At 40.5% G+C, this 13,002-nt stretch overlaps 1 protein-coding gene across 1 annotated transcript; it reads right to left on the reverse strand.

Annotated features, from left to right (window-relative positions):
* Positions 1-50: 50 nt before the first annotated feature.
* LOC118826010 (zinc finger protein 160-like) lies at positions 51-11,742 on the reverse strand. The gene is made up of 3 exons (XM_036596900.1): positions 11,512-11,742; positions 7,884-8,910; positions 51-1,138 (listed from the first exon to the last, which is right to left on the reverse strand). Exons 2-3 carry the CDS (start codon positions 8,797-8,799, stop codon positions 270-272), a joined length of 1,785 nt encoding a protein of 594 aa, XP_036452793.1. The 5' UTR covers positions 8,800-8,910; positions 11,512-11,742; the 3' UTR covers positions 51-269.
* Between the last annotated feature and the right edge of the window lie 1,260 nt (positions 11,743-13,002).

A 13,002-nucleotide genomic window follows, 5' to 3' on the forward strand; every position in this document is an offset into this window, starting at 1 on the left:
TATGAGAACTTACATTCTACTGCATGCATTAATCTTAGTGTACAGAGTTTAACATGCAATCATGGAAATGATCACAAATGTGCATAATAATCACAAACAAAACACAGTTCTCACCAAGGAGAAAAACTCATGACCTCTTTTTGTAACAGTACTGAGAACCGCCTTCACTAAAGGCTATTTAAATCGAAGAAATACAGGATACATCACTGAAGTAAACGTTAACAGAACTGGTGATGAAAATGTGTTCACCTTTGTTAGGACTCTTCAATTTACTCAACTGCCTGGAGCTCATTCCGCATTCTTTTGTGAATGCGCTGGTGTCTCGTAAGGTTAGCTCTTTGTTTAAAACTCTTCCCACACTCTGAGCACTGAAACAGTTTCTCTCTTGAGTGAATGTGCTGGTGTGTTTTAAGGTTGGTTCTGTGTCTAAAACGCATCCCACACTCTGGGCACCGATACGGTTTCTCTCCAGTGTGAATGCGCTGGTGTCTTATGAGATTACCGCTAAAATTCTTCCCACACTCTGAGCAGAAATACGGCTTGTCTCCTGTGTGAATGCGCTGATGTACTAAGAGAGTACTCTGTAGATTAAAGCTCTTCCCGCACTCCGAGCAGGAATATGGCTTTTCTCCAGTGTGGATGCGCTGGTGCGTTTGTAGATTGCTCTGTTGATTAAACCTCTTCCCACATTCTGCACAGGAATACGGTTTCTCTCCTGTGTGGATGCGCTGGTGTGTTTTTAGGTTACCTCTGTCTCTAAAACTCTTCCCACACTCTGAGCACTGATATGGCTTTGCTCCTGTGTGAATGTGCAGGTGCAGTTGGAGAGTACTCTGTTGAGTAAACCTTTTTCCACACTCTGAACAGCAATAGGGCTTCTCTCCTGTGTGAATGCGCTTGTGTTGTTGAAGTTGACTTTGTTGATTAAAACCCATTCCACAGTCTGAGCAGGAAAATGGTTTCTCGGTTGCATGACTGCGCTTGTGGAGTGTGAGGCTACTCAGTCTGGTGAAACTCTTCCCACAGTCTGTGCAGTGATACGGTTTTTCTCCTGTGTGAATGCGCTGGTGTGTTTGGAGGTATCTCTGTAGAGTAAATCTCCTCCCACACTCTGAGCAGGAATAAGGTTTCTCTCCTGAGTGAATGAGCTGGTGTGGTTGGGGATTATGTTGATTATGTTGAGTTTCATTCTTGTCTGTTTTTTTCTTTGTCTGGCTCTGAGATGCATTAGTGCAGATGGGATCAGAAGACGTTTGCTGGGCAGTGGTCCTGTTTGTAGACGCCATATTCTTCAACTGAATTTCTTCTGATTGTGAATCTCCTCCTGGTGTGTTTGCAACAGGATATTATACTGTCCTGGAGAAGAAAAAGAAAAAAACTATTAACAATACTGTAAAACCCAAAAAGAAAAAGTATATCAATTGTTGGGAACCGCACCTCACAGTCACACTGTATCAGTTACAGCTTTGGAAGTAGTAGAAGGCAGTATATTTGCCACAAAAGCAATGAAAGACATGGTGGAGGATAAGTGCAAGTTGTATGTAAAATGTAAAATATCACCTAGAGTTGGTAATTGGTTTTAGATTACATACATCATGAATGCTAAGTACAAAAAAAATATGTATAGATCATTCAATGCTCTCTGCAAAATGTTTGGGAAGAAATTTATTCTACAGCAAGCTAAGAACCCCAAGCACACTGCTGATGTACTTATCAAATTAAGTAGCTGCTGGTGTTCTCAGAACAATGGACTAACACTAGAAGAGCAAAACTGGACATCTGTGATACGGTGTCAGTTTTGAAATTTTTGGATGTAACAAAAGTAAGCTGGGCTGGCGGTTTTCCCTTGCTGCCTGTTCAATAAAAGCGCATTTCTCTGTAAGCACAATGTTTCTCAAATCTTTGTTTATGCTGATGCCACAGTGGTGTCAGAAGTGGGATAGTGCCACCCTTCAACAAACTCAAAGGCAAACAGTGAAGAAGATAGAGCATGGTGGAAGACGGCAAATGAAACAGCACAGCAAAGCTTGGCAGTGGAGCCCATCTTGAGCACGGCAAAAGGGATGGCACAACGGTCGGCGGTGAAAGAGACGGTGAGTCTGAGAAAAAAAAAGACACAGCGGCAACTGGTAGCAGGGCCCAACTGGAGCAAAGCAAAAGGAAAAGGGCACACATCTGCCTACCGCAATATAATGGCGAAAAAGCCTGGGAGCCGTATTCTGTGCAGCTGTAAGTGATTGTCCTGGCATCACAGCTGGACAGTGTCCATCACCATGATACAGCTGAAAAAGTGTTCCAGGTGCTTGTGAACCTGCCAACAAAGCAACACGATGAACTAACAGCATTGACCATGGCTCTCCAGCAGTGGTTTGGGAAGGTGCTGGTAGTGCAGTCTGTCAAGAAGCTACTCCAGGACGGAGAGGAGTGCCATTGCTGCTACCGTCGCCTCCAGTAGCGCTGGACATAAAACTGAGTTGCAAGGAGTTCCGCCCAGTCTCTCTGCTCATAGAGGTGGTGTCCGGCTGCCTGCCAGGGTCAGAGGGGGCAGCACACCCAGAGTGGACTGTGTTAAGGAGCAGCTGCGCCAAGGACGCGGCCCTGAGAGAGGACTGGAGGAGCCTGCCACCAAGGAGCATTTGTCCTGGCCAGGACTCTGCATGCCCCAAGGACTTTGCTCGAACTATGTAGGTCACAGGAATGGCTGCCCTTTGAAGGCAGGACTAGTTGGTGTTTACCACAGGCTGTGCTACCATAAAGGCTCAGGAGGTGCAGCCATGCAAAGAGGCTCTCTGGAGGCTCCACAATCCTGGTAAGGAAGGACAATATTTGCTGTTGTTACATTGCTAACAATGTTGTGGATAGTTGAAGATGTGTTTATGTATTGTTTGTGTTGTGTCATGTTGGATTGGTTGGGTGAGATAGTTTTTTTTTGTGTGCCAAGAAATCGTAAGAAGAGAAGGACAAATTTGGAAAAAGTCTGATTAGGAAGATGTTAATTCAACAGTAAGATAATAACCCCAAACATATTGCTGAGGAGATCAAGATGTACTTATCAAACCGTGAAGCTGGTTATTGCTGGTGTTCTAAGAACAATAAACTACAATGGATTTTTTGTTTTAAACCTGTATACATTCCAAAAAATGTCTGTCTGAGCATGATCCGAATCATATCAACAAGTTTTGAGCCTGAACCTGAAGTGAGTCCAACAAAATTCTGCCTGTGGTGCTGAAATAGCATAACTACTTTTTTCTGGCTCTCATTATTCCTGTCTTTCTATCACCACTGATGGAATATCAGTAAACTCCTGTAAAAAATGAGTGGAATGTGTTAATTTCGAATAGAAATTTGACACATCATAATTCTGAAATACCATCATCATTTTTTAAATTCTGTTATTTAAATACCACAGTATATGTTATTAATGTTACACTGCCCAACCCTAGTCCAAACCAAATTTGCTATGAGCATTCAAGTCCCATCAGATTTAAAAAAATATTTCATGCTCTACCCTTCAAACCCCATCACGGTCCATTCATAGTCTATATGCTGTATGGAGAGTGAGTGACAGATCACAGATACAGCTTCCAAGATATTTCTGAAACTCCAAGCCTTCAGGTTCTCAATAGTGCTGCACATTCATACTGTATCTGTATACTTGCCCACATTTTTGCTCATATTTTTATGAGTTTATAATGCACACACCATATTACATGGTCTCCATTTGCCTAGTTTTGATACTGGTTCTTGAGATCTGCTTCAGGTGTGCACTATATCCAACAGAATGTTTCTATCCAGTGTAACATAATAATGAAGAGCTTAATAAACACACAAAAGAAAGGAGAAACACATGAATCATCCTGGCAAAGTTAGCTTGAAAGTAAAACAGCATTTTAAATCTCCACTAGTATTAGCTATCAAAATAAATATGAATCCCTCAATAGGTTTTTGAATATTTATCATGCAATATCTAAATAAAACATCACAAAATGCTCTACACTGGTCTATCTCAGCTAGGAAAATAGGAGTATACAGTAAAAGCAAAACAGCTGACAACCCTAGTCAGCCAGGTCTGGATGAAGGCTGGTTCTTTGTTGGTTGGCTTCCCACTTTTCAAAAAAGCAAACATTTTTCCAGCCATTTCTATGAGCATCAATGAAAAGCACAAAACCAACAATGTGAGTAAGCATTGAACAGCTCCCTACTTCCTACAGTACCGCTCCTTTGTCTCTCCCTCAAACAACACTGAGCAGGGACTGCTGAGCTTCTTCTTCTTCTTGGGTCTGACAGCAGTGGGCAAACAATAATTTGGTGCATTACCACCACCTTCTGGTAAAGACTGGGGGCTGGCATTTCTCTTCCAGCCTAAAACGAGGCTACTACCTCTCTCCCATCAGATTTTGTTCAGATATAGATGTATATATATATATATATATATATATATATATATATATATATATATATATATATATATATATATATATAGATCCTTCTCATATGATGTCTTTGAAGACATGTATCTTAAGTTGTCCTCACCAAGTTTCGAAATAGAGTAATTATTTTCTTTCATATTTTTGTCAATATTTTTGTTTGGAACGAAAGTGTGCAGCCACACCGACCATTTGCAGATAAGATTGTACACCCATTTTAATGATTCAGTGACTAATTCTTGTAAAATCTCATTTAAATAAACTTTCCATTTTTAAAAATTCTCAACCAAGTATAGATAAATAAATTTAAGATATATTAATGCAAATAAAAAAATACAGTTGTATGGCCAAGTCGCATATTTTGAAGTAATAAAAAGTAAATACAACCTCTTGCAGTAAACTGAAAAGATACATTAATTCTATAACTATATATTTGAAGAATTTAAAAATGAAAAACAAATCAAATAGGAATTGTGGCATGTGCAAAAGACGAGATGCGCAGCATATTTATAATCTACCCACAGATTTTTAATAATGTTAACATCAGGGAACTATAAGTATCATTCCAAAAGTTTCAGCTTGTGTTTCTTGAGGTAGTTCATAGTAGATTTTGTTTTAGATCATTGTCCTGTTGTTGAGGCCATCCTTTCAGCTTCAGTTTCTTGACCTACTGTGATACATTTGCTTCTGAAATTTGCTGACATTTAACTATTCTTCCATCCACCCATGCAATGTTTCCTATGCCATTAGCTGCCACACAACTACATCTAATTAGTACTACAACTACTTAACAGTTGGCAAGGTGTTCTATTCATCAAATGCTGCTCCTTTTTTCCTCCATACATACTGTGGCACCCACTATGGGCCATGCTGCCATGAGGAGCTTAGGGGGTGTGGCCATGCAAAGGGGCTCTTGGGGTGTGCCATGCTCCTGGTTTAAAAAGGGACTGTTGTAGTTGATGTTGTTATTGCTAATGTTGTTATCAGTGTAGTTGTGTTGCTTGGTATAAATTGTGCCCAAGGAAGCTTCTGTTGAGTTTAGCCTTAAGCATGTCCTACAAATGTGTTTATTAACAGTTAGTCTATGTAGTTAATACGGTAACAAAAAAAAATAAACTCAGTAGCTTAATGTTCATTTTTCTTTAAACCATGCATATGAACTTCAAACTAGGCATGCAGCACTTGCTAAAAGGCTACCTACAGTGGAACATGCCAGTAGCTGGTTCAAATATACCAAAATCGAGTGAAATATGGCAATAACTGAGTGAAACATGGCGAGTAAAATATACCAGTAGCTGAGTTAAATCAAAGAACGTATGACTCCTCTCTGGTTAAATATGCCAGTGAGGGAAATACAGCAGTAACTGAGATAAATCTGACAGTTGTTGAGTGAAATACAGCAGGAATTGAGTTACATGTTCAGTGGCGGATTAAAATATGTCAGAAAGTTAAATCTGCCACAAGCTGAGTGCAATAACCATTTGTAAACTGGACTAAAACTGGACTGAAGTTACTTTAGCATATCCAAATCATTACTGAACTGTTTGGGAGTTTGTATGGGTCCATGTTGTCAATAAAGCTAACTTTATCGTTATATAGCTGTTTAGCATCCCTCCAGATTTTTCATTTCATTCAGTTTCATTTGATTCACTTTTAAGCAGCCTGAAAAACAACAATCTCCTTAAGCTCTCGCACTTTTCTTACATATTTGCAGCATGTAAACAAGGAACAAACCCTGCCAATATGGCAGAACATTCACATAATGCACTGTGACGAGACTGATTCCCCAACCCTATATGCATGAGTGATATGTGGGTCTGGATGTTGGAGATGAAGGGGAGCCGCTGTGGTAAAATACAAAAGATGTGGTTAAAGGAGTTAAAGTATGGTGTATGAGGGCAGTTGGCAAAATAGATGACAAGAGCCTGCAGAAGGAAGGCTTGAAAATAGAATCCTAGACACATCAGATTCAAGCAGTTCAGAGAGAGGAAGATTCACAAGTGTCATTAGCATGAACAGTGAAGAATCCAGGTAATAGCACAGAGGAGAAATGCAAGTCAGTGCCTTGAGAATCTGCAGACGGAGGCAAGAAAAGCCATGAAGAGTCAGGCATTCGTAGGCGGGATAACAAGGGGAAGATGTGGCAATGCAAATCATCCAGTGAGTGAAGAAGCCAGTGGAGGGGCAGAGCAAGAAGATGAAGTCTGGATCAATGTGTGCATGCCAGAAGGGACTGGAGAGGGCATGATAAGTCAAATATTTGACATGGAACTTCAATGACTGCCTATACCAGAGGATAGCAACCCAAATGTTAAGAAGAGCCATATTGTCCTTTCAACAAAAATCAAACAACCTTGGGAGCCACAACATTTCATGTATATTTTATCATCGTGGCAGTAAACATGTCTCAGTATGTGCTGATGTCCTAGTATACGCTAAACAAAAGCGCATACTTTCCTCTGCTTTAAGCTTTAGCTCAGATATAACCACTTTAAAAATCTAACTCTGCTGTGGAGCTGCAACAGGGCAGTAAAAGTGCCACATGTTGCCGACCCCAGGCCTATACAGACAAATATAATTGACAGTATTACTAAAAAGGAGGATTGGGAGAACTTGTTCGTGCACTGGCACATCTGTAACATCAACTGGCAGTAAATCTGCATGAATACCACAGCCACACAAACCAAAGTCACCAAGCAACAACTCTACCACAATGATGGAGAGTGCATCACTGGATAAATCAACTAACTTAACCAGTGTCTTTGAAAAATGTGCACTGAAATATTCAAAGCCATAGTAGAAAAGCAGGCTATGGTGGCAAGATACAACACATGTGCATGCATAGAACAGCACTGGGGTTTGTTTTTTTGCCACCATTTAAAGTCCCTGCAGTATACAGTGGCATCTTAAGACATCTGATGAGGCCTGAAAATAACAGGATCATGTTTCCGTACAAAAATAAAATATCCATTTCCTAGACATTTGGAGCCAAAGCAGTATATTAACAAGTGAAAGGTGTCCTGTTTGTTTTTCTTTAATGCGCATGACTGAGAAATTCCTTTCCAGACTAAAGAAGGACAATCCATCCTACTTCATGCTTTATTCTTAAATAACAAGAAACAAAATACACTACAGAGTTTAAAGTGCAGTGATTATGGAAATGATTACATACATGCATAATAATCTCACAACCCAAATACACTTCTCACAAATGAAATGTTAGGACCTCTTTTTTTAAAAGTACTGAGAACCGCCTTCACTAGAAGCTATCAAAATCAAAGAAATACAGGATACATCACTAAAATTAAGATTAACAAATTTAATAATGAAAAAGAAGTTTTTTGATTTGACAAACTCGCACAGATGTCCACCTTCCTGTTAGCAGCACTTGGGTGTCTTCAAATTACTGCTCGGAACTCTTCCCGCACTCTGAGCATTAACAGAGTTTCTCTCTTTTGTGAATGCGCTGGTGTCTCGTAAGGTTAGCTCTTTGTTTAAAACTCTTCCCACACTCTGAGCACTGAAACAGTTTCTCTCGTGAGTGAATGTGCTGGTGTGCTTTAAGGTTGGTTCTGTGTCTAAAACGCATCCCACACTCTGGGCACCGATACGGTTTCTCTCCAGTGTGAATGCGCTGGTGTCTTATGAGATTACCACTAAAATTCTTCCCACACTCTGAGCAGAAATACGGCTTGTCTCCTGTGTGAATGCGCTGATGTACTAAGAGAGTACTCTGTAGATTAAAGCTCTTCCCACACTCCGAGCAGGAATACGGCTTTTCTCCAGTGTGGATGCGCTGGTGCGTTTGTAGATTGCTCTGTTGATTAAACCTCTTCCCACACTCTGGGCAACAATACGGTTTCTCTCCTGTGTGGATGCGCTGGTGAGCTTTAAGGTTACTGCTGTTTCTAAAACTCTTCCCACACTCCGAGCACTGATATGGCTTTGCACCTGTGTGAATGTGCTGGTGCAGTTGGAGAGTACTCTGTAGATTAAATCGCATCCCACATTCCGAGCAGCAATACGGCTTCTCTCCTGTGTGAACGCGCTTGTGTTGTTGAAGGTAACTCGGTTGAATAAAACTCTTCCCACAGTCTGAGCAGGAATACGGTTTCTCTGCTTTGTGGGTGCTCTGGTGGAGTGTGAGGCTACTCAGTCTGGTGAAACTCTTCCCACAGTCTGTGCAGTGATACGGTTTTTCTCCTGTGTGAATGCGCTGGTGTGTTTGGAGGTATCTCTGTAGAGTAAATCTCCTCCCGCACTCTGAGCAGGAGTACGGTTTCTCTCCTGTGTGAATGAGCTGGTGTAGCTGGAGATCATGTTGAGTTCTGTTCTTGCCTGTCTTTTTTCTTTGTCTGGCTTTGAGATGCATTAGTGAAGACGGGATCAGAAGACGTTGGCTGGGCAGCAGAGCTCTCTGTTGATGCCATGTTCTCCAACCTAAGACAGACTTCACCTGTTCGTGATAGGATATTATGCTTTTCTGGCAGAGAAAAAGAAGAAAGGTATATTAAAAACAGTGTGACATGAAAGAAAAGGACAACAAAACTGTTGAGAACTGTACCTAACAGTTACACTGTATCTATCAGTTAAATTCATAACAAATTTAAGATATCTCGTGAACTGCCCAAACACTGAAGTGGATGCTGTGATTTTTTTGGGGAATTAATTGTATTTGCAGTGTATTGTCTTCTTTAATTTGGCTGTTTAGCATCAGGCCATTTCACCCACTGTCCAATTTTTTGAGAGCTGAGACATGACAGGCCTAGTTCCACCCCCGAGACATACTCATCTGCAAGACATACACCAATCAGGCATAACATTATGACCACCTCCTTGTTTCTACGCTCATTGTCCATTTTATCAGCTCCACTTACTATATAGGTGCACTTTGTAGTTCTACAGTTACAGACTGTAGTCTATCTGTTTCTCTGATACTTTGTTAGCCCCCCGTTACCCTGTTCTTCAGTGGCCAGGACCCCCATGGACCCTCACAGAGCAGGTACCATTTGGGTGGTGGATCATTCTCAGCATTGCAGTAACACTGACGTGGTGGTGGTGTGTTAGTGTGTGTTGTGCTGGTTTGAGTGGATCAGACACAGCAGTGCTGCTGGAGTTTTTAAACACCTCAGTGTCACTGCTGGACTGAGAATAGTCCACCAACAAAAAAATATCCAGCCAACAGCATCCTGTGACCACTGATGAAGGACTAGAGGATGACCACCACAAACTGTGCAGCAGCAGATCAGTTATCGTCTCTGACTTTACATCTACACCTGACCCGACTCAACCATCACTGTCAAGTTTTTAGTCTGAAACTGACCTGTGGCTACCGAAATTCTTGCCCATTGTCATCCAAAGTGCCACATAAAACAGAATCTTTATTTTGCTTATGTTCCATGAAGCGGCTGTCATGAGATCATGGATAAAATAGACATAAACAAACTTAAATAACATAATACATTTTCAGCTATCCAAAATTAAGTTAAAATTCTGCACAAACAATTTAATTAAGATAAATTTTCAATAATGTGCTGTTCTCATCCTGTTTAATCATAAAACTCCATCTTTGGCAAAAAAATACATGTTTACTACCTTTTAGGTGCACTACTACTTTCTTTAATCACTTTGCTGTGTGTGGACCCCAGTGTTAAATCCTGTCAACAGCACAAATGGGCGAATACAGCATGCCAGATTAAAACTGTTTTACATAATAAAAGTTGGGAGGAAGAATAAAGTAAAGGGGACATCTGATGCATGAAAATACAGGTCATACCACAAGATGCAAACCTCTCAGCAGTAAAAATCAGAAGGCCAGATTGGAATTGCAGAAAAAGCTCTGGAACAGAATTAGTTTAAAGATTTACCTCTACCAAAGTGATGAAAAGGCTGAAGTGTAGAGAAAGAAAGGATCTGGTAATGATCCAAAACATACAAGCTCATCAGTCAAGCATGGTGGAGTGGTGTCATGGCTTGTGCTTGCAAGGCTGCTTCTGGGATGGGTTCACTAATCTTTATTCATGATGGTAGCGAAAAGAGTGAATTCAGAAGTCTACAGAAACATTGTCTGCCTATTTACAGACAAATGTATTCAATTTAATTGGAAGCAGCAACACAATGACCCAAACACTGCCAGCATAACAAAAGACTTTATCGGGGGAACAAAATGGAAGGTTGTAGACTGGCCAAGTCAAAATGACCGGACATTAAGGCAATTAATCATGCATTTTGCCTCCTGAAGAGGAGACTGATAGAAGCCCCGAAAACAAACAGTTGAAAGAAGCTGTGATAAAAGACAAGAATGGAAAATCCTCACAAAAGAAGAATGCAATAGTTTGGTGATGTCAGTGAGTCAATGTTTTGATGCGTTTATTGCAAGCAAGGCATATGCAACCAAATATTAAGTGTTATTTACTTTTGTTCCTATACTTTTGCTCACTGAAAAAATTGGATGGTCTGCCCACAATGGTGCCATGTTGCAATTGTTTAATACATCTAGATGTAAATAACAGGAAATAAAAGCTGAAATTCTGATCTATCGTCTCATTTATCTTTTGATCTCAAGCCCAAGTGTATTCACTGTAAACTGCTGTTCTAACTTTTGGAGATGAATGTTTAACAGCATATTTTACAGTATATGTACGTCAAATTATATCTGTATACTTGCACTTACAATGTAGTATGGTCTCTTTGCATTGCACTGTTATCATGTTTGTTTTTCAGTTTTGCTTCATGTGCACACTATATCCTACAGGATTTCTCTGTACACTCTAACATGACAATGAAGAGCATAATAAATACACAGAAGACTATTTGAGTTTTAAGTATTTATCATGCAATTACTAAATAAAACATCACAAACACTGTAAAACGCTGCAAGGAAAATATTATCAAATAAAATGATAAGCACACATATAGAAAATAAATATATGGACTTACATTTCAAATACAGTGTTTCATTTAAAAATGTATTCCAAACACTACTTTACCCAAAACATTGTCATATATTTTTATGTGTATTTGATAAATGCATTCACGTATATTTCTTTTCCATAGCAAAAGTTAAGTGCTAACATTAACCTACTGAGCCAGGTCTGGATGAAGGCTGCTTCTGTGTTGGTTGGTTCACATATTTTGCATCCCACTTTTCACAAAGCAAACTTCTCTCCAGCCGCTTCTATGAGTCTCAATAAAAAATAAAAAAAAACACAAAACAAAAATAACTTGAGTGTTAAACAGCCCCCTACTTTCTACAGTACTGCTTCTTTGTCTCTCCCTCAAAAAAACACTGAGAAGGGAATGTTGGGATGGCTGATCTTCTTCTTCTTCTTGGGTTTACTGGCTGTTGGCAACTATTAGGTGCATTACCGCCACCTCCTGGTAGGACTTTGGGCTTATACTCTATATGGACAAAAGTATTGGGACACCTATACGTTACACCTACAGAATATTTTATGACATCCCATTCTAAATCCATAGGCATTAATATGGAGTTGGCCCACCTTTGCAGCTATAACAGCTTCCACTCTTCTGGGAAGCTTTCTACAAGACTTTGGAGAGTGTCTGTGGGAATTTCTGCCCATTCATCCAGAAGAGCATTTGCGAGGTCAGACAATGTTGGGTGTGAGGGCCTGGCTCAAAATCTCAGTTCTAGTTCATCCCAACGGTTGAGGTCAGGGCTCTGTGGGGGCCAGTTAAGTTCTTACACACCAAACTCACCCAGCCAGGCCTTTATGGACCTTGCTTTGTGCACTGGGACTCAGTCATGCTGAAACAGGAAAAGGTTCTTCCCCAAACTGTTCCCACAGTTAGTGAGAAGCATAGAATTGTCCAAAATGTCTTGGTCTGCTGAAACATTAAGACTTCCCTTCACTGGAACTAAGGGTTTAAGGCCAACCCCTGGAAAACAACCCCAGCATCCCTTTTCCATTAAACTTGACAGTTGGCACAATGCAGTCAGGCAGGTTATGTTCTCCTGGTATTCGCCAGCTTTAAGAGTGAGGGCCCCAAGTATGAGTTTGACTGATCTACTGCTTTGTGGCTATATATATATATATATATATTTTTTTTGTATTTAAGTACTACAAGGGGGCTACACACACCTAAGATTTCCACTCACCTTCGCACCTTTGTTAATGTGATGTGACAAACTTGATTTGATAATTTAATAAGTGGTAAACATCTTAAAGTAATAAACACTTTATTAACAGATACTCAACTGCTACACATTTATTTAATTCTGTAAGCAACAATTAAGTGAAGAAACAACTACTCCAAAAACTTTCTAAGAACATAGCATGATGTTGCTTGCAAGTTTACACTACTGAGGCAAACGAGTTCCAAACCTTTCAGAAAGAAAATGTGCCCCTTTGCAACTGCACCCCAGCAAACATGCCCATGTGGGTCCACCTGATATAAAGGCCTGGTGTGGGCTGCCAACACAGGCCCTAACATGGGGGCCTGCACGTGGCCCGTTTCACAACTGACCAAGGCTCCACAATGGGCAGCCTGCAGTGGGCCCAATTTTTAGCCCACAACTGCACCACACTGGACCCACAGAGGCATGTTTGCAGGA

Source organism: Colossoma macropomum, unplaced genomic scaffold (genome assembly GCF_904425465.1).
Source record: "Colossoma macropomum unplaced genomic scaffold, Colossoma_macropomum, whole genome shotgun sequence".
Taxonomy (NCBI): Eukaryota; Metazoa; Chordata; class Actinopteri; order Characiformes; family Serrasalmidae; genus Colossoma; species Colossoma macropomum.